General features: G+C 40.2%; 1 protein-coding gene across 8 annotated transcripts in view; it reads left to right on the top strand.

Annotated features, from left to right (window-relative positions):
• The window catches only part of VWA5A (von Willebrand factor A domain containing 5A), a 33,227-nt gene extending 10,930 nt beyond the window's left edge, over positions 1–22,297 (top strand). For 5 of the 8 annotated variants that reach the window (XM_032426329.1, XM_032426333.1, XM_032426331.1 and 2 more), the window contains exons 12-19: positions 5,930–6,044; positions 6,727–6,891; positions 7,172–7,272; positions 7,558–7,811; positions 10,844–10,981; positions 16,344–16,474; positions 20,536–20,662; positions 21,222–22,297. In XM_032426329.1, coding sequence (XP_032282220.1) covers positions 5,930–6,044; positions 6,727–6,891; positions 7,172–7,272; positions 7,558–7,811; positions 10,844–10,981; positions 16,344–16,474; positions 20,536–20,662; positions 21,222–21,301 — 1,111 coding nt within the window. In that variant the 3' untranslated portion in view covers positions 21,302–22,297. Of the gene's footprint in view, positions 1–5,929; positions 6,045–6,726; positions 6,892–7,171; positions 7,273–7,557; positions 7,812–10,843; positions 10,982–11,098; positions 11,166–16,343; positions 16,475–20,535; positions 20,663–20,704; positions 21,125–21,221 lie in introns of those variants that run through there. The other 3 variants (XR_004302035.1, XR_004302036.1, XM_032426334.1) reach the window with 3 other exon arrangements.
• The last annotated feature ends 1,377 nt before the right edge of the window (positions 22,298–23,674 follow it).

A 23,674-nucleotide genomic window follows, 5' to 3' on the forward strand; every position in this document is an offset into this window, starting at 1 on the left:
AATTATCCTGTCAATTTTTACCTAAAAAGGAGGTTGTTGAGATATCGATTAGAATTGCATTAACTTTAGGGGCACCTGGGTGGCTCAGTCAGTAGAGCATGTAACTCTTGATCTTGGGGTTGTGAGTTTGAGCCCCAAGTTGGGCATAGAGATCACTTAAAAAAAGAGAATTGCATTGATTTTATAGATCAGTTTTGGGAGAATTTAGTATTTACCAAATTGAGTATTTTAGTCTATTTACATGGTATGTCCATCTGTTTGTTTAAGCCTTTTTTATTAACATATAATGTATTATTTGTTTCAGGGGTACAGGTCTGTGATTCATCAGTCTTACACAATTCACAGCGCTCACCATAGCACATACCCTCCCCATATTGAGGCCTTTCTTGGTTCTTCTAATATGTGCTTCCAATATTTTATTTAAAAAATTTAAACCTATAGAGATGTTGTAAGAATAGAACAATATACTCTTCCACCAGATGTCAACATTTTCCCACATTTGCTTCACCTATTTTTTTTGGTCTGAAATATTTGAGAGCAAGCCACAGATACTGTAATTCTTCATATGCAAATAATAATGCACTCATCTTCTAAGAACAAGGACGTCCTGATGAATAACCACAATAAAACTAATAAATTCAGGGTATTTAATGTTGAGATGATACTATTATCTTTTTTTTTTTTTTAAGATTTTGTTTATTTATTTGACAGAGAGAGAGAGACATCGAGAGAGGGAACACAAGCAGGGGGGAGTGGGAGAGGGAGAAGGAGGCTTCCTGCTGAGCGGGGAGCCCAATACGGGGCTCGATCCCAGGACCCTGGGATCACGACCTGAGTTGAAGGCAGACGCTTAACGACTGAACCACCCAGGCGCCCCAAGATGATACTATTACTATCTAAAGACAGGCTGGCTATATTTGCCAAGTTTTCTTTTTTTTTTAAGAAATTTTTGAAAAAGATTTACTTCTTTATTTTAGAGAGGGGGAGGCTGGAGAGAGTGCATGAGTGGGGAGAGGGGCAGAAGGAGAGGGAGAAGGAGAAAAGCAGATTCCCCACTGAGCATGGAGTCTGACACAGGGCTCACTCTCAAAGACCCTGAGATCATGACCTGAGCCAAAATCAAGAGCTGGATGTTTAATGGATTGAGCCATCCAGGCACGCCAACAAGTTTTCTAATAATGTCCTGTATAGATTTTTGTCTTTGTTTTTGTTCCAGGAGGAAATCGAAGACCAAATATTTTCATTGTTATGTTTTTTTTAATCTTCTTTACTCTGGGAGAGATCCTCAGCTTTTCATTATCTTTCATGATGCTGATATCTTGAAAGAGTACTAGCTAGTTATTTTTGTAGAATCTCAATTTATGTTTGTTTGACTATTTAAATTCGTGTTTGGGGTAATATTAAATATTTCAGGAAGAAATATTCCAAAAGTAACGTTGGGCCTGGTGATAAGTTTGACCGCTTTGTTAAAGCTGGTACCGGACAGATAACTTTGAAATTTTGTAAACATCCTGTTCTCGACAAATATTTAGTCAGTAGATTCAGCATTCATTGATGATGATTGTCCAAATGTTATTACTGTCAGTGGTTATAAATAGTGATTTTTAAATTCTGTCAACTTTTCCAGATTAGTTGGCATCCTACTGTAAAGAAGAGTTTCTCTTCCCCCTCCTTCTCTCCCTCCCTCCCTTCTTTTTCTTATATCAATATATTTTTGGATTTTTTCATTATTTTTCAATTTTTTAAGATTTGTTACTTTCATTTTTCATTTAGATTCTCAAAATTCCACATTTGGCCAGTGGAGGCTGCTTTTCACTTGCTCCTATGTCTTTTTTTGTGTGTCTCTTTGGTTTTTGAAGATTTCTTTCTTTCTTACAAAAAGAGTTTCAGACTCACCTGTACTTTCCTGTTCCTGTAGCCAGCTATTTCTACAAGAAGCTTCATTTTTTTTAGTGAAAATGATTAATAGAAGTTAATATTTGAGTATTAGGTGTAACTCTTTGTTACTGGGCTGTTATTGATGGTAGGCATTTTTGGCAGACTGAACCGGTGAATGTTAATTTTTTTTTTTTTTTTTTTTTTACTGATGCCCCTACTTCCAAGGTAATGACATAACGTTCTTTCTCTTTTTTCTTCTATTCCATATTTGTGTTTTCTTTCCTCCATGGTGAAAAATCTGGTTTCCCATAAAATTAGTAAATATACTCATTTCCTTAATCCAACAATACACACCAAATCTCTCTATAATGTTTTCTAATTCTCTGTGTAGATGTCTTCATGCCTTTTTTATTAGATTTTTTCCCTAGGTGATTTTTCCCCCCCTATTTTAAATAGTATTTTTGAAACATTTTATTTACCGGGCACTTATTTCCATGTAGAAATTGATTCTAGTAGCTTTTAAAATTTACATTGACTTTTTATTCAGTGACTTTGCCTTATTTAAATATTAATTCTAATAGTATATTTGTAGATTCTTGTAGATTTTCTATGGATAATCATGTTTGCAAATAATGTCAGCCTTATTTTTTTCCTTTCCAGTCCTTACATATTTATTTTTCTTCCCTTCTCTATTGCCCTGGAAAAGAATTTTAGTACAAACCTGAATAGATATGGTCATAGCTAGCATTCTTATCTTATTTTGGCCTTCAGAGGGGACATGTTTGACACTGCATCAATAAATGTGATTGTTGAGTGCCTGGGTGGCTCAGTGGGTTAAGTGTCTACCTTTGGCTCAAGTCATGATCCCGGGGTCCTGGGATGGCCCCCTGCTCAGCGAGGAACTGCTTCTCGCTCTCCCTCTGCCTGCCACTCCCCCTGCTTGTGTTCCCTCTCTCACTTTCTCTCTCTCTCTCTCTCAAAATAAATAAAATCTTTAAAAAAAAAATAAGTGTGATTGTTGGCTATAGGTTTTTTTTGTAGATATCCTTTATCAGATTAAGGATATTTTATTTCTGTTTTGAGAGTTCTTTACTCTCTTTTTTTTACAAAAACAATGAGTGGTTGTGGAATTATATCAAATGCATTTTATGTATCTATTGAGATAAGTGTATGATTTTATCCTTTTTTCTTTTAATGTGTGAATTATAGTGACTAGTGTTAGAATTATAATGAGTAGTGTGAATTATAATGACTAGATCTTGCCTTTCTGAAATAAACCCAAATTAGTGGTGATGTATTAACCTTTTTAATGTATTTTTGGATTCAGTTGGCAAATACCTGTTTCGGATTTTTAAATCTATTTTTGTGAGAAATATCGACGTGTATTTTCTTATAATATTCTTGTCAGGTTTTGAAATCAATGTTATGCCAGCATGATAAAATGAGCTGAGAAGAGTCATCTATTTTTCTATTATCTGAAAGATTTTCTTTATTAAATGTTTACTAGAAGTTGATAGGAGGCTTTCTTTTTTGTGGGAAAGTTTTTAAATCTCTTTCATTGAAATGAACTATTCATACTTCTCTATGGTTTTGCTTTTTGTGGGCGTTTGTATATTTTATCTAAATTTTCAATTTTTTTTGCATAAAAAATTATGCTGTATTGCTTTATGCTGTTGTTAAATTTTGTAGAATCTGTGATATATTACCTTTTCATTCTTGATGTTGGTTATTTGTGTCTTCTCTGTTTTTTTCCTTGTCCTAAATGCTTGTCAATTTTAATAATCTTTTCAGAGCACCAGCACTTTTGAGGTTTTTAAATCCTGTCTATTCTATGGTAGTTTTTTATATCAATAATATTTGCCCTCATCTTTATTATTTCCCTTTAAATTCGCCCCCATATATATTCATTTCCCTTTAAATTCTTTGGGTTTATTGGCTGTTCTTTTTCTAACCTCTGGAGATGGATGCTTAGGTAGTTGATTTTGAGACTTCTTTTTCTTTTCTAATATATGTATTTAGATCCTTAAATTTAAGCATATCCACATCTGAATCTTAAATCTGGATCTGTCAGTGTCCATTGACATCCACTTAAGAAGATTTTTCTAATTACCATTATGATTTTCTAAAGCCTATGTTATTCAGAAGTATAGTGTATAATTTCCCAATATTTGGGGATTTTTCTATTCCTTCATTAGTGTCAGATATTTTATATGAAAAGTTGTAGAAGTTCTTTGAGCCTCTAGACGATGTTATCTTCCCTCTGCAAGGATGTACTCTTTGCTTCTGATGCATTGCTAGACTAGAAGCAGATAATCTGAGTCCAGTTAGAGTCAAATGAGCTTCAGTCATTTGATGGCTGGTTTATTTCAGATTCACCTCTACCTCTGGGCTGTAGTTCTACAGGGTTGTTTTATAAAAACCTGGGGTGTCTGTAAGGGCACCTTCTTTTTGGAAAGTCCAAGTCTTGGCTTTTCATGCTTTGAGCCATCCATTTTGTACTTGGCACTAGCTTTAAGGGGTAACAGGATACCAGATGCCAGGCTCATCTCTCTTGCCTCCCTCCTCTCCCATGTCGTGGCCCAAAGATTCCTTTTGTCTTGGTAACCATTTGATGTTTTCAAAAAGATTATTAAGAATATTGTATATGGCTTTTCCAGTTCTGTACTGGCTGAAACAACTTTTTGGCATTGCTGTGAGCAGAGGGTCCTTATGTCATTCTACTTTAAGTCAAAATCATATATTTAAGTTCTACTTCTGCTGCTTGCTGGCTGTTTGGATAAATCAACTAAACTCCCTAAGTCTTAGTTTCCTCATTTGAAAATGGGAATAATAGCAGTACTTAACCTTATGGGTTTACTGTGAGGGTTCAAAGGGTATACCTAAGTAAAGCATTAGGAACTGTGCTTGACACAAAATATGTGCTATATAATTTTTTGCATTTATTATGATTGTATTCTTTATTATCACCCACAAGAAGCACTTAAGTAAGTTCTAAGCATATTGTTAGTCATCAATAAATATTTCTTAGCTTTAGTTTTATACATAAAACACTTAAACATACACATAAATGCCCTTTAGTAAGCCATAAGGAATGTAGGCTTCAGTTGCAAGATTGTGTTGGAAATTTGAAGGTGATAAATATCAAGATGCTGGCAGGCTGTGGTCTCTGGGGGCATGGTCAAAGGTAGGTTACCATATTAGAAGTTCAGTTCTTAGCCCTTCAAGTTTAGAATATTAATCCTGATGCTGACATCACTAGAATTGGGGATGATGACTCACACTAACCTAATTCAAAAGAGACGGATACATAAGCCAAAAATTCCAGTGTATTAATTTACAATGAGAAGTCTCCTTGTCATGCCTTCTAAAAATGCTTGTATTAGTATTATCAACACATTCTTTTTATAGACAGTTCTATTTGGGAAACCAAATTGTGATTAAAAATCTTGGTGCACACGGATTATGGCAGGGAGAGAACTCTCCAGTTAGAACTCTTTCCCACCTTAAGACTGGTCTTGCCAGGGTGGATACGGTTTCAGTACAATGTTAGTCACGCACTGATGATAGTGTGTATTTTGTCCTAATTCACCACTTCACCACTGTCCAATTAACCCATTCTTTGGATTTATTATTAAATTATTATTAAAATAATTGATGAGGATATACTGCTTCTAGAATCAGTAAAATATATATATATTATATATATATAATATATATATGGGATCTTATGGTCAGGCAGATTAGTATTCGAATGTCATCTCTACCATTTAGTAGGTATGTGATCTTGGACATATTTCTTACATTCTCTGGGCTTCAGTTTCATACCCATAAAACGAAGCATAAGCCTGCCTCATAGGAGTCTTGTAATGATTAAACTGCATCATTAATTTAAGGCATTTGGTCTCCTGAAACATAGAATATGCTCAACAAATTGTAGCTATTATGCTTTTGGTCAAGGAAGTAGACTATGTATTCTTGACTACTATGTATTAATTTTATAATTTCACGCTTTAGTGCCTGTCTCTAAGCTCTTTTCCTTGTATAATTGCAGATGTTTCTCCTTTGGTATTGGAGAAGGAGCCTCTACCAGCCTAATAAAAGGCATTGCCCGGGTGGCAGGTGGCACTTCAGAATTTATCACAGGCAAGGACAGGATGCAGTCCAAGGTGAGGGACAGGCCTGTGTCCAGAAGGGGTGATGCAGAAGGAGTGTGGAGCAGGGGGGACATTGCCACAAGGGCAGAAGCAACAGCTTGACACCAGGATTCATACTCTTATATCCATAACACCTTGGGCTATAATACATAGTGGGGTTACTTTGGGCCTTATGTAAAAGGGGCCCACTGTAGTTTCTGGAGAAATGGCATCTGGTCCTACTAGTTGGAAGCCCAGAGACAAGATGCTGGAAGAGGTTAGGGCTTTGTGTTTAAAACCAGAAATAGAGAAACAGAGAATTTTGACTGTCATGATTGAGATTCTAGATGTGTGCTTGAGGAACTCTTCTGGTTGGCTATATCCTATCCTCCATGCACATGAGACAAAGAAAACAAGAAGGAACAATTGTAGTATGTCTGGTAGATTGGTAGAGGTGGTACGTTGATACTCCATTTGATTAGTATACACAAGGGAAGGCATCTTCTAGCTCTGCTTATACTTGTAAGTTCCTCTTTTTTGGGTGATGTTATCCTTTACCTTATCCTCCCTTACCATGTCCTCGTATAGTATTAAGGAATAGACATAGCATATACTGTGTTGCATAGAATCTGGTGCGTAATAAATATTCAGCTAACAGTGGTCATTATTGCTATTATTGTATTTTGTGCTTATTCTGTTCTCTTTCCTCCACCAGGCTCTTAGGGCCCTGAAACGTGCTCTACAGCCTGCAGTAGAGGATATTTCTGTGAGCTGGGATTTGCCTCGTGGCCTGTCTGTGAAAATGCTTTCACCAGAACAGACTGTCCTCTATAAGGGTCAGAGGTTAATCGTCTATGCCCTTTTGAGTGGGACCATGCCTGTGAGTTCCTATTCATGTTTGTTCCTGTCATCAGAGTAGCTACTTCCCTAAACTCTGCTCTGGACAATTTTCTTAAAACCGATGGAGTCTCATCAAGAGATCACACTTGCCGGGTGGAGCCAGTCTACCCCCTTCTCCATAATTTCAGGTTTCTGATTTCCTGAGCTACCTGGTTCCTAGTCAGACATTTTAATGTGTTGGGTTGGGGAGCGGCCTCAGTTGTGACCTTTCTCTTCGTGACCTCTCCCTTCCATCATGTCTACTCTTCTCTACTTTGTAGCCAGCAGAGGCGACAGGAGAAGTCAACCTCAAGTACACACTCCAGGGCAAGAGTTTGGAGAATAGGGTGACATTTTCTCTACAACCCAAGCCCGATGACAAGTGAGAATTCTGTTTTGCTTTGCTATTTTCTTTTTCTTCCTTCCTTCCTTCCTTTCTTTCTTTTTTTCTTTCTTTCTCTGCCATCATCGAGAGGGTTGGTTTCTTTCTCTTAATTTGGGGGGCTCAGTTGTGTCCCTACAATCACTTTACCTTTCTAACCCATTCAAGTCTTATCTCTTCCTTTATCTGGCATTTTCCTCTTTCTGCCAATGCTAACTTCTGAGGGCCCTGAGTAACTGGCACATGCATGCTCTTCCCTAAGTCATGGGGATGATTCTCTTTTAGCTTCACCATTCACCGCCTTGCTGCCAAGTCCTTTCTCCGGGCCAAGGACATGGGCTTCAGGGATACTCCAGCAAAAGATAAAAAAGATGTGCTGAAAATCAGCATTGATTGTGGAGTCATAAGCTCCCAGACAGCCTTCATTGCGGTCAACAAGAATGTCAACAAGCCAGTTCAGGGGCCCCTGACTTGTAGGCATGTTCCAAGGCCAATTCTGTTGGGTGCAGCTTCAATGATGCCACAATACCATGGATGTGGTGAGTTTTACCCCCTTGGAACTCATGTAAATTAAGGGGCTCTGGATATCGAAACACATCATTTGAAGTAAAAGCCTGTGACGTTGAATTTTTTTCCCTATCTCTCCACATCTAGGATTTCTGGCTGGTGTGGTGCCTTTCTAGGGAACTAGAAAATATGCCATAGGCAAGGAGATTTTAAATAATCCAAGGGAAAAAAAAACAAGGACAAGTGAAACAGAAAGTGCACATAAACATTGAGTATTCAAACTGTCTAAATCTGAAGCTGATCCTATTGATAATTCAATGGTTAATGATTATACAGATGGCTGATGGGAGTGATCTGGGAGTGTTAGGGAATGGGTGTCCCAGGTGAAAGCCAAGCAAGCTTGAGATATGAGGGGCTTAAAGGTTAGCATCAGGTGGAGAAATTTCCTGGGCAGGATTCTGTGGCTGGAGGGAAATATGTGATGTGAGTTGTAGAGGCAGGCTTCAAGGTGAGCCCAGAGTTTTGTTTAGACAACTGCGTGTATAATGGTATCATTTATTTAAATAAAGTAACAAAAGTATAGGAGCAATTTTAGAAGGTATGTTGAATTATTTTTGAGTATTTTGAACTTGAGATCCCTATGGAATATGCACATGAAGATGTCCAGTAGAAAAACAAATAGGTGGGCTGGTGTTCAGAGGAGAGCTCAGGGATAAAGATACACACCTGGCAATATTTAACATCTAGGTCATAACTAAAATCAGGAGACTAGTTGAGATTATTCATGGGGCAGGTATAGAGTGAGATGAAAGGGGGATGAGATTGAAACACTGAAGAAAACCCAGTATCTAGGGATGGGTAGCAGAGCATTCCTTAAACCAGAATAAAAAAGGAATGAAGTAGGAAGAAAAGAAATGAGTGCATATTCAAAACAAAGGAAACTATGATATAACAAAGGGAATTACCAAAGTATCAGATACTGCAGACAAGTCAAAGTAAAAACTTGAAAGGGGATGATGGGGTTGCTATCAAAGAAGTTCTTGTTAATGTAATCAAGAGCAATTTCATTGGCTTAGATTGGGAAAGAATCCATATTACAGAATGTTAAAGAGAAAGAGAGGTGGGAAATGAGCGTATACACACTTTTGATAAACATTTAGCTGAAAAGGGGAATAAATAGAGAGTGATATGTATAGAAGTTGTAGAGTTGAGGTGGATTTTTGTGTGTTTATTATATCTCTTTAAAATTTCAGAATGGGAGAGACTTGAGGATGTTGTAACACCAGTAGGAGAGTGTCAGCAGAGAGAGTTGACATTTTTGGGGAGGGGAAAAGGGTAGTTAATTGAAACGGGTGTTTGAGGAAGAGAAGATGACCCACAGAGCAGCAGTGGAAGGATTAGCCTGTAACAGGACAAGTATTAGGACACTCTCCCACTGTTGCCAGGAAGAGGAGGAAAGGTGGTAGGATTCGGTTCTAGTTCACAGGCTGAGAGGCAAGAGCTTGGAGTTTCTGTCTGATAGGTTTTTTTCAATAGTTTTTTTTTTTTTAAAAGATTTTATTTATTTATTTGACAGTGAGAGAGGGAACACAAGCAGGGGGAGTGGGAGAGGGAGAAGCAGGCTTCCTGCTGAGCACGGAGCCCGATGCGGGGCTCGATCCCAGGACCCTGGGATCATGACCTGAGCCGAAGGCAGATGCTTAACAACTGAGCCACCCAGGCGCCCCAGGTTTTCAATAGTTTTAGTGAAAGAGACAGCAAAATTCACTAATGAGTATGAAACAAGAAGTGGTAGAATAGAGGGTTTGAGGAAAGGGTTTGCAGTAGCTCCATGGACAACTGGAGAGTGAAATTCCCAGGGAGAAATAAGGCATTTGCCAGGGAGTGTTGACAGTCCAGTTTAATTTTGATACCTTGACTTTTTTAGTGGCACTAAACTAGCAAAGGGAAGCATACCCCATGTGATTCATTTCAGCAGGACTCAGCAGCTTTGGTGGAAGAACAAAGGGGGCAGAGTGTTGACTCATTTTCGAGGTTGGGGTTTTGCCAGATGGGTGTGATGAAAAGGAAATCAGATACTTGGAGAGACTGGTAAGAGAGTGGTGAAGTGTGGGACCTGGGATTGAAGCTAAATAGAAAAGAGACTAAAGACAGAAGGAAGTGGATCGTAGGGAAAAAGCAGAGGAGACACAGACTGAGAGATCCAGATGAAGTCAAAGGCCAGGTAAAAGACAGATCTCTGAGTTAGAAGGCTGCAAAAATTGGAGACCATATTTAAAAAGTAAGATTATTGTGTGTGTGTGTGTGTGTGTGTGTGTGTGTGTGTGTGTGTTTTCTCCCAATTTGTTTTTGACAGGTGGAACAGTTTTGCTGGATAATGAGATTCTGGCTTGGGAGGGAGTGACTGAAATAGAATGGAAGCTGAAGCCCTTTGATTTGAGGAAGTCAAGAAGCTTTGAATGAGGGTGCTGGATAGGTTATCTACAAGGGTACCGAAATCTCTCCAGATGATGGCAGGCCTTGCAATGAAGCGCAAGTCTAGAAACTAGCATTCTGATACTTTAGTGAATAATGGGAAGTGACAGAGAGGTTGGAGGTTGATAGCATTAAGAATATGAGGAAGGCAATCCAGGTGAGGGTGGAGCGGTAATGAGCTGGATGCCACAATTGGGACTGAAGAGGTTGCCAATCCCACCTTCCAAACCTGGGTACTTGGGCTTTGTAGTACCTTGAGAGAGCACCCTGTGAGAGGGATAGAGTGAGAACAGTTTTTGGAAGAAAAAAATTAGTTTTTAAGTTAAGACAAGTAGTTGGAAAAAGCCTCCTGTAATGAAAGGAAAGATGCAGGAAAGATCATTGTCAGGTATCAAGGGTTCCAGAGGACACAGTAGGAAGGGCTCAGGTGGTGAGGGGGTATGTAGGAGGTGGGCTCATGGGAGAAGAAAAAAATGCTCAGTAAATGTGGTGGCTGAGGCAGACATGGAGTCCCACATTCTCAGGGCCCTTTGCCAATAGCAGAGAGCAGAGGAGCCTCAGTCTTAATGTCTGTACTGGTGTTTTTCAGCTCTTCCAAATGCCAAGTCCTCCTACTTTTTCCCTGCATCTCAGCCCACACGGACCAGTCGTTATGTGGGTATGCCAGATCAGCAGGATGGTTGCAAACCCTGTAAGCCCATGGTTAGCAAGGACCTGTGCGCTCTAGGTAAGCATCTTTCCGGGGACTTTTTCTCACCCATGTTTGTCTCTCACCTGTGTAGGACTAGACAAACCCCATGCTCTTGGTCATAGACTAAAGAAGAAACGCATGTTTCTCCCAAAGGCCTCTCCTCAGATGGAAAGGGCTCATTTTCCCACCAATAGGACCAACTTTGAAACTCATTGTACAGGTGAGATGGGCCTCAGTTCTCTTCTCTGATCTGTGGGACCGACGAACTAATCTTCCACGCTCTACTTCCTTTGGCTTTCTCTAGCTAGGAGGTAATCTGTTTGAAAAGTGTCAGGCAGAGGGTGAGATTTGTCCAGTCTCTATGTTTGCCAGGGTCAGCCTTAGATTAGTCTATGGTATAGGACCCTGAAACGTAGCCAGCAGAGTCTGGGTCAAGCCCTGGTTAAACATTGTCATCTCAGCAGGCTGGGGGCCTCCCCCTGCAGAACTCTGCTGCCACCCTGTTTGGGCCACCTGCTGCACTGGTCAGCCTTTTACAAGTTGGGTTTGAAAAGAGATCTTCCTGATGCTGGCTAATGACTTCCGTTCTGTCACCAAAGGGTATTCTTGGTCATTACCTTGTGTTCCAAAAGCTGGGCTTCTCATATACATGACATATTGAGTCAAAGTACATTTTGTCACCAAGAAGTACCTTTTCTACTAAAACTGGCTTAAAGGCAGCTTCTTTCTAGTCTCCAATCTTTGTAGCAAGAGTTTGTGGTATACAGTTGTTTAATCGTTTATACATCTTATTTGCCATTTACCCTCTACTTATTCATTCTCTTTAGGTTGCTAGTTAAAGAGAGGGCTTCAAGGTCTCAGGTGGAGTCAGATCTCTGTTTTCCCAATTACTGTGGAGTTTTAGGTAAATTAAGTCACTTCTCCCTCAGCTGCACAAATACTCACCTTACAGGGTTATCATGAGAAAATTCTTAATGTTAGTCACAGAGTAGCTTCTCGCTTTTTTTAGTTCCCTAGGCCTCCCCAACTTGGAATATTCCAGCTTCAACCTTTCTCTCTTACAAAGCCTCTTAACAGAGTAGAGAGAAAAATTACCCAGGAGTGTTAAGCTTCTGGTTCTTGTGAACTAATTAGCAACTACTTCTATTTTTTTTTAATTATGTTATGTTAATCACCATACATTACATCATTAGTTTTTGATGTAGTGTTCCATGATTCATTGTTTGCGTATGACACCCAGTGCTCCATGCAGAACGTGCCCTCTTTAATACCCATCACCAGGCTAACCCATCCTCCTACCCCCCTCCCCTCTAGAACCCTCAGTTTGTTTTTCGGAGTCCATAGTCTCTCATGGTTCATCTCCCCCTCCAATTTTCCCCCCTTCATTCTTCCCCTTCTGCTATCTTCTTCTTCTTCTTTTTTTTTTTAACATATAATGTATTATTTGTTTCAGAGGTACAGGTCTGTGATTCAACAGTCTTACACAATTCACAGTGCTTACCATAGCACATACCTCCCCAATGTCTATCACCCCGCCACCCCATCCCTCCCACCCCCCCCCCCCTCTAGCAACCCTCAGTTTGTTTCCTGAGATTAAGAATTCCTCATATCAGTGAGATCATATGATACATGTCTTTCTCTGATTGACTTATTTCGCTCAGCATAATACCCGCCAGTTCCATCCACGTCGTTGCAAATGGCAAGATCTCATTCCTTTTGATGGCTGCATAATATTCCATTGTATATATATACCACTTCTTCTTTATCCATTCATCTGTTGATGGACATCTTGGCTCTTTCCACAGTTTGGCTATTGTGGACATTGCTGCTATAAACATCCCGGTGCACGTACCCCTTCGGATCCCTACATTTGTATCTTTGGGGTAAATACCCAGTAGTGCAATTGCTGGGTCATAGGCCAGCTCTATTTTCAACTTTTTGAGGAACCTCCATACTGTTTTCCAGAGTGGCTGCACCAGCTTGCATTCCCACCAACAGTGTAGGAGGGTTCCCTTTTCTCCGCATCCCCGCCAACATCTGTCATTTCTTGACTTGTTAATTTTAGCCATTCTGACTGGTGTGAGGTGGTATCTCATTGAGGTTTTGATTTGGATTTCCCTGATGCCAAGCGATGTTGAGCACTTTTTCATGTGTCTGTTGGCCATTTGCATGTCTTCTTTGGAAAAATGTCTGTTCATGTCTTCTGCCCATTTCTTGATTGGATCGTTTGTTCTTTGGGTGTTGAGTTTAAGAAGTTCTTTATAGATTTTGGATACTAGCCCTTTATCTGATATGTCATTTGCAAATATCTTCTCCCATTCTGTCGGTTGTCTTTTGGTTTTGTTGACTGTTTCCTTTGCTATGCAAAAGCTTTTTATCTTGATGAAGTCCCAATAGTTCATTTTTGCCCTTGCTTCCCTTGCGTTTGGCGATGTTTCTAGGAAGAAGTTGCTGCAGCTGAGGTCGAAGAGGTTGTTGCCTGTGTTCTCCTTTAGGATTTTGATGGACTCCTGTCTCACATTGAGGTCTTTCAACCATTTGGAGTCTATTTTTGTGTGTGGTGTAAGGAAATGGTCCAGTTTCATTCTTCTGCATGTGGCTGTCCAATTTTCCCAACACCATTTGTTGAAGAGACTGTCTTTTTTCCATTGGACATTCTTTCCTGCTTTGTCGAAGATGAGTTGACCATAGAGTTGAGGGTCCATTTCTGGGCTCTCTGTTCCATTGATTTATTTATCCATCCATTTCTGTTCCATTGATCTATGTGTCTGTTTTTGTGCCAGTACCATACTGTCTTGATGATGACAGCTTTGTCATAGAGCTGGAAGTCCGGAATTGTGATGCCGCCAGCTTTGCTTTTCTTTTTCAACATTCTTCTGGCTATTCGGGGTCTTTTCTGGTTCCATACAAATTTTAGGATTATTTGTTCCATTTCTTTGAAAAAAGTAGATGGTATTTTGATAGGGATTGCATTGAATGTGTAGATTGCTCTAGGTAGCATTGACATCTTCACAATATTTGTTCCTCCAATCCATGAGCATGGAACATTTTTCCATTTCTTTGTGTCTTCCTCAATTTCTTTCATGAGTATTTTATAGTTTTCTGAGTACAGATTCTTTACCTCTTTGGTTAGATTTATTCCTGGGTATATGATGATTTTGGGTGCAATTGTAAATGCGATCGACTCCTTAATTTCTATTTCTTCTGTCTTGTTGTTGGTGTATAGAAATGTAACAGATTTCTGTGCATTGATTTTATATCCTGCCACTTTACTGAATTCCTGTATGAGTTCTAGCAGTTTTGGGGTGGAGTCTTTTGGGTTTCCCACATAAAGTATCATATCATCTGCAAAGAGTGAGAGTTTGACTTCTTCTTTGCCGATTCGGATGCCTTTGATTTCTTTTTGTTGTCTGATTGCTGTGGCTATGACTTCTAGGACTATGTTGAATAGCAGTGGTGATAGTGGACATCCCTGCCGTGTTCCTGACCTTAGGGGGAAAGCTCTCAGTTTTTCCCCATTGAGAATGATATTCGCTGTAGGTTTTTCATAGATGGCTTTTATGATATTGAGGTATGTACCCTCTATCCCTGCACTCTGAAGAGTTTTGATCAAGAAAGGATGCTGTACTATGAATGGATAAAGAAGATGTGGTATATATATACAATGGAATATTATGCAGCCATCAAAAGGAATGAGATCTTGCCATTTGCAACGACGTGGATGGAACTGGAGGGTATTATGCTGAGCGAAATAAGTCAATCAGAGAAAGACATGTATCATATGACCTCACTGATATGAGGAATTCCTAATCTCAGGAAACATACTGAGGGTTGCTGGAGTCGGGGGTGGGGTGGGAGCGATGGGGTGACTGGGTGATAGACACTGGGGAGGGTATTTGCTCTGGTAAGCGCTGTGAATTGTGCAAGACTGTTGAATCTCTGAAACAAATAATGCAATATATGTTAAGAAAAAAAAAAGAAGAAGATAGCAGGAGGGGAAGAATGAAGGGGGGGAAATCGGAGGGGGAGACGAACCATGAGGGACAATGGACTCTGAAAAACAAACTGAGGGTTCTAGAGGGGAGGGGGGTGGGAGGATGGGTTAGCCTGGTGATGGGTATTAAAGAGGGCACGTTCTGCATGGAGCACTGGGTGTTATGCACAAACAATGCATCATGGAACACTACATCAAAAACTAATGATGTAATGTATGGTGATTAACATAACACTAAAAAATTTAAAAAAAAGATACTAAAAAAAAAAGAAAGGATGCTGTACTTTGTCAAATGCTTTTTCTGCATCTGTTGAGAGGATCATATGGTTCTTGTTTTTTCTTTTATTAATGTATTGTATCACATTGAGTGATTTGCGGATGTTGAACCAACCTTGCAGCCCAGGGATAAATTCCACTTGGTCGTAGTGAATAATCCTTTTAATGTACTGTTGGATCCTATTGGCTAGTATTTTGGTGAGAATTTTTGCATCCATGTTCATCAAGGATATTGGTCTGTAATTCTCCTTCTTGATGTGGTCTTTTTCTGGTTTTGGGATCAAGGTAATGGTGGCCTTATAAAATGAGTTTTGAAGTTTTCCTTCCATTTCTGTTTTTTGGAACAGCTTCAGAAGAATAGGTATTAATTCTTCTTTCAATGTTTGGTAGAATTCCCCTGGGAAGCCATCTGGCCCTGAGCTTTTGTTTTTTGGGAGATTTTTGATGACTGCTTCAATTTCCTTAGTGGTTATAGGTCTGTTCAGGTTTTCTATTTCTTCCTGGTTCAGTTTTGGTAGTTGATACATCTCTAGGAATGCATCCATTTCTTCCAGATTATCTAATTTGCTGGCATATAGTTGCTCATAATATGTTCCTTTAATTGTTTGTATTTCTTTGGTGTTGGTTGTGATCTCTCCTCTTTCATTCATGATTTTGTTGATTTGGGTCATTTCTCTTTTCTTTTTGTTAAGTCTGGCCAGGGGTTTATCAATCTTGTTAATTCTTTCAAAGAACCAGCTCCTAGTTTTGTTGATCTGTTCTGTTCTTTTGGTTTTCTTTTGAAATTTTTTAAAATTAAAATTCAAGCTATATTGGTCTAGAATTCTTTAATATATGTCAAGTTTTTTTCAGGCCCATTAATAGGACTGGATAAAACTTTAAGCAGCATTATCATTTTCTTATTGCTAAATTTTTAAGTGTAGCACCCCTAGAGTTAGTGTACCACTCAGGTGGCCTACATTGTCACAGAGAAAACAGAGGAAGGACTAAACAGGTGTCTTGGTAGGACCTGCTTCACTCTTCACTCTTGCAATAGCCTGTCTCTGAAGTCAGATCTGTCTTTCTCAGGTATGCTAAGGGGTCAGTAGCTCCCTAATTTCTCATCCTCTCTTTTTTTCTTCCCCAAAGTCTTTGGAGACAATCATCTTGTGCAGCTGATTTCCCTCCAGAATGCAGATGGTTCCTGGTATCTGGATGAAAATCTGGCTGGGATCCTAGGTAAAAGTTTGGAAGACTTACTGGCTGCAGTCCCTGTCAAGGTAAGATTCAGAGAAGAAAAAAGGAGAATGCATGTTTTTGAGGGGTTGGGGTCAGTAATGAGATTTGGTTGAATCATTATTTATCTAAGAAAGGAGAATAGAAGAGGCCATAAACTAAATTAATTTCTAATAAACAGAGGTTGAAGGTTTTTCTTTGTATGTTAGAACAGAAAGAACAAGGAACTAATAACCTAGTTGGTGGGAGTTGATGGATGACAAAGGGAAAGGAAGCATCCTCTCTCACTTTATATTCCCTGCCCATCATCTAATATTTTTTGAGCAATTACTCTGTGCCAGAAACTGTGCTAAGCACTTAACATCTACTTATTTATTCATCACCATAATTAAGTAAGGTAAATCCTATTCATATTGTTGTTTATAGAGAACTATAATAATGTGTCTGAGGTTAGCCAGGCAATCTGTGGCAGAGCTGGATTACATTCTAGAACTGTCTTCAGGACCCACATTTCTTCTCTTCAAAACAAAGGATGTGGTCCACAAATTATCCAAATTTCACTGAAGTCAGGATAGGGGAAGTATTAATAGGGATGACCTAGTTATTTCGAATGTGTTTAAGTATGCTGACGAGGACAGATTACATTCCACAATCTCAAGGTAACTGACCAAATCTTCTAATTGAGAAATTGTTAAATAAGGACAAAATGCCAAAAGCCTGAAAGATGGGTGCCATTCTGAATTTTCAAAACGTGAAAGGTGGTTAAATAAACCTCAGAGACCCTGTAACTGCATCATCCACTACAGTATCCACTAGTCATGTGGCTCTTGAGCACTTGAAATATGGCTAATGCAAATGAGGAGCCAAATTCTTAAGTGAATTAAAATGTGCTATAATTGTGAAACACATGCTGATTTCACTTATGTGAAAACTTAATGTAAAAAAAAGGAATGTAAATATTCTCAATAATTATTTTTATATTGATTACATGTTAAAATGATATTTTGAATATATTAGGTTAAATACAACATATTAGTAAAATAATTGTAACTGTTTATTTTTATATTTTCACATGTGGCTACTAGGACATTTAAGATTGTATGTGTGTTTAGCATTATATATCTGTTGAAAAATACTATTCTAGAACAAATAACTAAAGGATAATTTATCAAAAAGTGGAAGAAGATACAAGAATCATGACATTCTAACTTGGTTTCATTGGGAAACCAATGACAAGTCAGACTAACATTTCCTTCTTTGATAATGGTAACTGGGCCAATAAATCCAGGGAGTCAGGAATCCTGGTGTACCTGAATTTCAGTAAGGAATTTGAATTTTTTAAATGATGAGTGTATGGACTGAGAACAAACTCATTTAAAATTCATTGCACTGAAACTTAAAACAGATTTTTAGAGCCACTGGGCTCTGAATTCTCTGGAGGTTTATATTTTCAATGAAGATTCAGATCCCATGCTTTCCTATTTGTAAATTTGCCAAAACTGGGAGATGGGGTATTGAGAAAATCGAGATCCCAAAAGACCTTGAACAATGAAAGACTTGCAATATTTTGTGAAAAAAATATACGACTTAATAGGAATCAAAATACTGTTTTTGGTTCTAAATCCTCAACTATATAAGTAGAGATTAGAAGCAAAATGACTTAAGAACTGTTGCACATGGAGATTTAAGGTGACCACCAACTTCAGGGGGACCAGTAGATGTGATTTATGATCAGTGGAAGGCAACAGGTTGTCAGAAGATCTGTGCATATTACATATTTTGGGCTGTGGTCATAGAAATTCATTAGTACACTGACCTCCAGGTATGACTATTTAAGGAGATATATATATATATTTTAACATATAATGTATTATTTGTTTCAGAGATACAGATCTGTGATTCAACAGTCTTGCACAATTCACAGTGCTCACCATAGCACATACCCTCCCCAATGTCTATCACCCAGCCGCCCCATCCCTCCCAGCCCCCACCACTCCAGCAACCCTCAGTTTGTTTCCTGAGATTAAGAATTCCTCATATCAGTGAGGTCATATGATACATGTCTTTCTCTGATTGACTTATTTTGCTCAGCCTAACACTCTTTAAGGAGATACATTTTAAAAACCACTCTGATGTTTGTTTCTAGACTAGATCAAGCATGGGGATTCTTACTGGTTTGACATGAGCAGTCCTCTTAAAGAAAAATTAAAGGAATTGGGAATTTTTTAAAAGATTTATTTATTTATTTATTTGGGAGAGAGAGAGAGAGCACACACGTGCTTGCGTGCCCTAGCTCAAGCTGGGGGGTAGGGCAGAGGGAGAGGGAGAAGCAGACTCCTTGCTGAGCAGGGAGCCCGATGTGGGGTTCGATCCCAGAACTCTAAGATCATGACCTAAGCCAGAGGCAGATGCTTAATCTACTGAGCCACCCAGGTGCCCCAGGAATTGAGAATTTTTTTTTTAAGATTTTATTTATTTATTTGACAGAGAGAGACAGCGAGAGAGGGAACACAAGCAGGGGGAGTGGGAGAAGGAGAAGCAGGCTTCCCGCGGAGCAGGGAGCCCGATGCGGGGCTCGATCCCAGGACCCTGGGATCATGACCTGAGCCGAAGGCAGATGCTTAACCAACTGAGCCACCAGGTGCCCCAGGAATTGAGAATTTTTATTGAAACAGGACTCCTCAGAGAAGACTTGATAGCTGTTTCCAAAGTTCAAAGGTCATGATATAAAAGAGCAATTTCTCTTGATCTGTTGACTCTAAAAACTAAAAAGTTGGGACCATGGGTGAAAACTCACAGGAGACCATTTTCTGTTCTGTGGCAGAGACTCTCTCTTAAGTAACGTGAGCAGGATGACTCGAATCAGAATATTGGGCCTCCAGTCCCAACTATGTCATTTGTTAGAAGGCTAACTTTGGGCAAATCATTTCACTTTTGTGTGAATCAGTTTTCTCTCTTAAAAATGTCATTATTGATAATTCCTCTTTTTTTGTTTGGCAAAGATTCAAATGAAAATACATTATAAAATACAAAGCAATTATCCACATGTTTCTCTTCTCATAGCTTAGTCATCCTTGTTGGGGATGTTGTAGGAGTTTTAAGCACTGTCCTGATGGTTATGCTGGATTTAAAACTTAAGACTTTTCTACCTTAAGACTCAGGGGATTCCAAAGATACAAATGTAGGGATCCAAAGGGGTACATGCACCCCGATGTTTATAGCAGCAATGTCCACAATAGCCAAACTGTGGAAAGAGCCAAGATGTCCATCGACAGATGAATGGATAAAGAAGATGTGGTATATATATACAATGGAATATTATGCAGCCATCAAAAGGAATGAGATCTTGCCATTTGCAACGACGTGGATGGAACTGGAGGGTGTTATGCTGAGTGAAATAAGTCAATCAGAGAAAGACATGTATCATATGACCTCACTGATATGAGGAATTCTTAATCTCAGGAAACAAACTGGGGGTTGGTGGAGTGGTAGGGGGGGGGGGGAGGTAGGGGGTGGCTAGGTGATAGACATTGGGGAGGGTATGTGCTATGGTGAGCGCTGTGAATTGTGCAAGACTGATGAATCACAGATCTGTACCTCTGAAACAAATAATGCAATATATGTTAAGAAAAAAAAAAGAAGAAGATAGCAGGAGGGGAAGAATGAAGGGGGGGAATCGGAGGGGGAGACGAACCATGAGAGATGATGGACTCTGAAAAACAAACTGAGGGTTCTAGAGGGGAGGGGGTGGGGGGATGGGTTAGCCTGGTGATGGGTATTGAAGAGGGCATGTTCTGCATGGAGCACTGGGTGTTATGCACAAACAATGAATCATGGAACACTACATCAAAAACTAATGATGTAATGTATGGTGATTAACATAACAATAAAAAATTAAAAAAAAAAAGACTCAGGGGATTATTGCCCTGACGTTCAGGGCCTGGCATTATACAAGTAGTAGAGGAGGTACAGAGAGAACAGGTCATCACATTTAATAGCAGGTTGGGGCAAAGTGAGTGAGGAGGGAGCGGAGCTGTTTGCATCCCCTTGAGGGGCTTCCAGCTCCAACTTGGAGGCTTCAGGGGAGTCTTTGTCTATTGTACAGGATGCAAATTCCTCAAGCTGGGCCACAGTCCTGGCAGTGGTCTGGCTGCATTCCAATGCTAAGCAAATGAAGGGTGAGTGGGAACTTCTGGAAAAGAAGGCCAGAACTTGGATTCACATCCATGCAGGTAGGAGTTCAATGCTAAGACCCCCTCTTCTTCCTTCCTTAGGAAGCTAGTCATCTTCCCTGGCACGGAGCCTCCAGGCCTGCTTGAAGGTGACTGGGGAGGAGTTCTCATAGTCCCCTCCCCTGACCGTCCTGGTTCAGACCTTTTCTGGTCTCCCAGATAATCCTCTCCTTGGTAAGATGAGGGTGCGATCTTAAATTGGGGGAGAGGAGAGGTGAGTAAAGAGGGAAAGGGACATGGATGGGGACTGTGAATTGTGAGAAGGACATGAAGTGGCATTTGTTCTCCTCACTGTCTCAGCACTATGCTGAGTATAGGGTTGGACAGGAGCTCTCACTCCTGGGGGGTTTATTATCTCACTGCTGTTGAGTATTTCTGGGACCAGAGAAGGTGAAAGGGACTCTGGGCAGTAAGAAGACCGAAGTCAGAGGTGTTGAAGAAAGACAGGAGCCAGGAGTCAGGGTAGGTGATCAGGCAGGTGTATGGAGAGTCTCGGGGGAAGAGTATTTATTCTCACCATGGTTGTTCAGCCCTAATTCTTGTTTTCTCCTCATAACAGCCTCCATCATGCAAGAGCTTGTGAAAGCTGCTATTGTTTTCACCAAGTCATCCGTGGACCCCTCCATCTTTGCCCTCTGAGGACACTGTCCAGAAAAACAAGTGTCTCTCCCACGCTACTGCTCTTTGCTTTATGCTCTCCTGCTGTGGTATTATTTTTGTATTTTACCTTGATCCTATCAGTTTCTTGCCGTCAGAGTGAAGGATGCGCACATCCCACCTTGCCTCTCTGTTCCAGGTTCCCTTTGGGTGGAAGGTGGATGATCCACCTTCCCCAGCATACCCTCAGCCCAGCGTCAGTGGTCCCAGAACCTGTTCCCTTTCTTGGAGGGATTTCAAGTGTTCTTAGGCAGTAATGTTCCTCCCAGGTTTTCCAGAGTGACCACATGAAAAACAGGTGGCGTGCACGCCACACTCAAGGGTACAGCACTGATGTTAGGGACGCCTGAATAAGAGGATGTTGTGCATTATATTTATCTATTCCCTTTGATCTTATATACTTATCAGGACCAGACAGGTGAGCTATCCAATTTTCTATTCTAAGATGGGATGGAGAATTGGAGGGGAGGTTGAAAGCCAATACTGGGATCAGTATAACCTCAAGATCACGAAGAGAGAGACTCCAGGGGTCCACTGTGAGAGATGGCACTGCTGGGGGCCTTCTTGGTTGATTCTGTTTGGATTTTGCTAGCCAATACGGCATGCCTTCCCTCTCACTGCCTAAGGGACTGGATTGAATCATCATTGTTTGAGACAGATGTTTCTCCTGAATCATTTAACATCTCAGTGAGCAGGTGATAATGAAATCTTCAGTCCTGGCCTGAACCCATGAGGCCTCTAAGTGGGCTCTGATCTGCAATAAAGATAAGGGGACAGGACACGGTGTGGGTTTAAAAAAAGTGGGTTTAAAGGCAGCTTTGCCTGAGACCTGAGCCTGGATCACTCAGCCCATGAGGAAGAAAGGAATTCCCCATGATTGTTTCTGAGCTTTGTCCTACATACTCTATCCTAGTGGAAATGACCTGTTTGATGTCCCCCCAAATACTATTGTATTAATATTAAAATGATTATATCTATACTGCATTTTCTTGTATCTGATCTTTTGTACATTTTAAACCTGCATTGGTTTTATTATCCCTTATATTCCCTCCCAGCTTTGCTGATGCCTACACTGTTCACACCATGTCCTGCCCTGTATCTTCTGTTGTAGGCTGATTTCCTATCTTACGTGCGGCAAGTAAAGGACACTGATCAGAAAACCACTATTAGAATCCTGACAGTACACTTAAATAGTTACATGATAATGGACAAATGATTTAACCCCCCGGGAGCTTAGTGTCCCTATCTGTAAAAGTGGGATTACACTGGAACTCCGTTATCACTTTCATCTTGAATACTTAAGAATTCTGAGCGGGACCTCAGTATCTGTTCACTCAGGTAGAGAAAGGCCTAGACCTGAGTTCTGTTGAACATTACGGAAATTCGCCTGACTTGTATAGTGGAGACTGACTTCCCAGGACTTTCATCCGAGTCTGTTTATAGCTGAGTGTGACCTGTGGAATAGGGCTGTGACATCACCTGGAAGCTTGCTAGAAATGCAGTCTTAGGCAACCCCAAGAACTAGTGTATCAAACAAAGTCTGCCTTTTAACAAGGTCTCCAGGTAATTCACATGCACATTAAAGTTTGAGGGCTCAGTCTTTAGGCTTGTATCCATGGCTGCCCTCTGGATAGGTCCTATCCATGCTATGACAAGAGACAGTTTCTTAAAGACCATGCACGTTGTAGAACTATCCTGCACTCACAGAGAGATGGCCCTTTACATTGATTATACGGATCATTTTTTAAAAAGATTTTATCTATTTATTTGACAGAGAGATAGAGCCAGAGAGCACAAGCAGAGGGAATGGCAGAGGGAGAGGGAGAAGTAGGCTCCCCACGGAGCAGGGATCCGGACTCAGGGTCCGATCCCAGGGATCTGGGATCATGACCCGAGCCGAAGGCAGATGCCCAACTATCCAAGCCACCCAGGCACCCTGTATGGATCATTCTTTATTACATTTATTGTTCCTTCCCTTTTTCTTACCCTTCAGCTTGCAGACTAGGCTAGGGCTTGGGGACTTCTACAGCGAAAAACAAAACAAAAAATAACAGCAACAAAAGCAACCTTCCATTTGTCTTCTTTAAAATGCAGAATGAACTATGGTTTTAAAGTAGCATGATTTTGTATTTCCATTCGGGCTCACGCGATAAAATGTTGTGCCAACTGTAAACTCACATTTAAACAAGCTCCGGTCTTCATCATCAACAAGTATGTTTCGGCACATTTATTGAAGCCCACTTTCAAGGCTGGTGCCTCATGTTTTCGGAAAATAGAAAGCACCATCTGTACTTTCAGGAACTGATGCTCCAGGCAAGGAGCCCAGGAGGGAAGTTGAGCTCAGCTTCCATTGGT

The sequence above is a fragment of the Phoca vitulina genome, unplaced genomic scaffold, assembly GCF_004348235.1.
Source record: "Phoca vitulina isolate PV1807 unplaced genomic scaffold, GSC_HSeal_1.0 scaffold34, whole genome shotgun sequence".
NCBI lineage: Eukaryota > Metazoa > Chordata > Mammalia > Carnivora > Phocidae > Phoca > Phoca vitulina.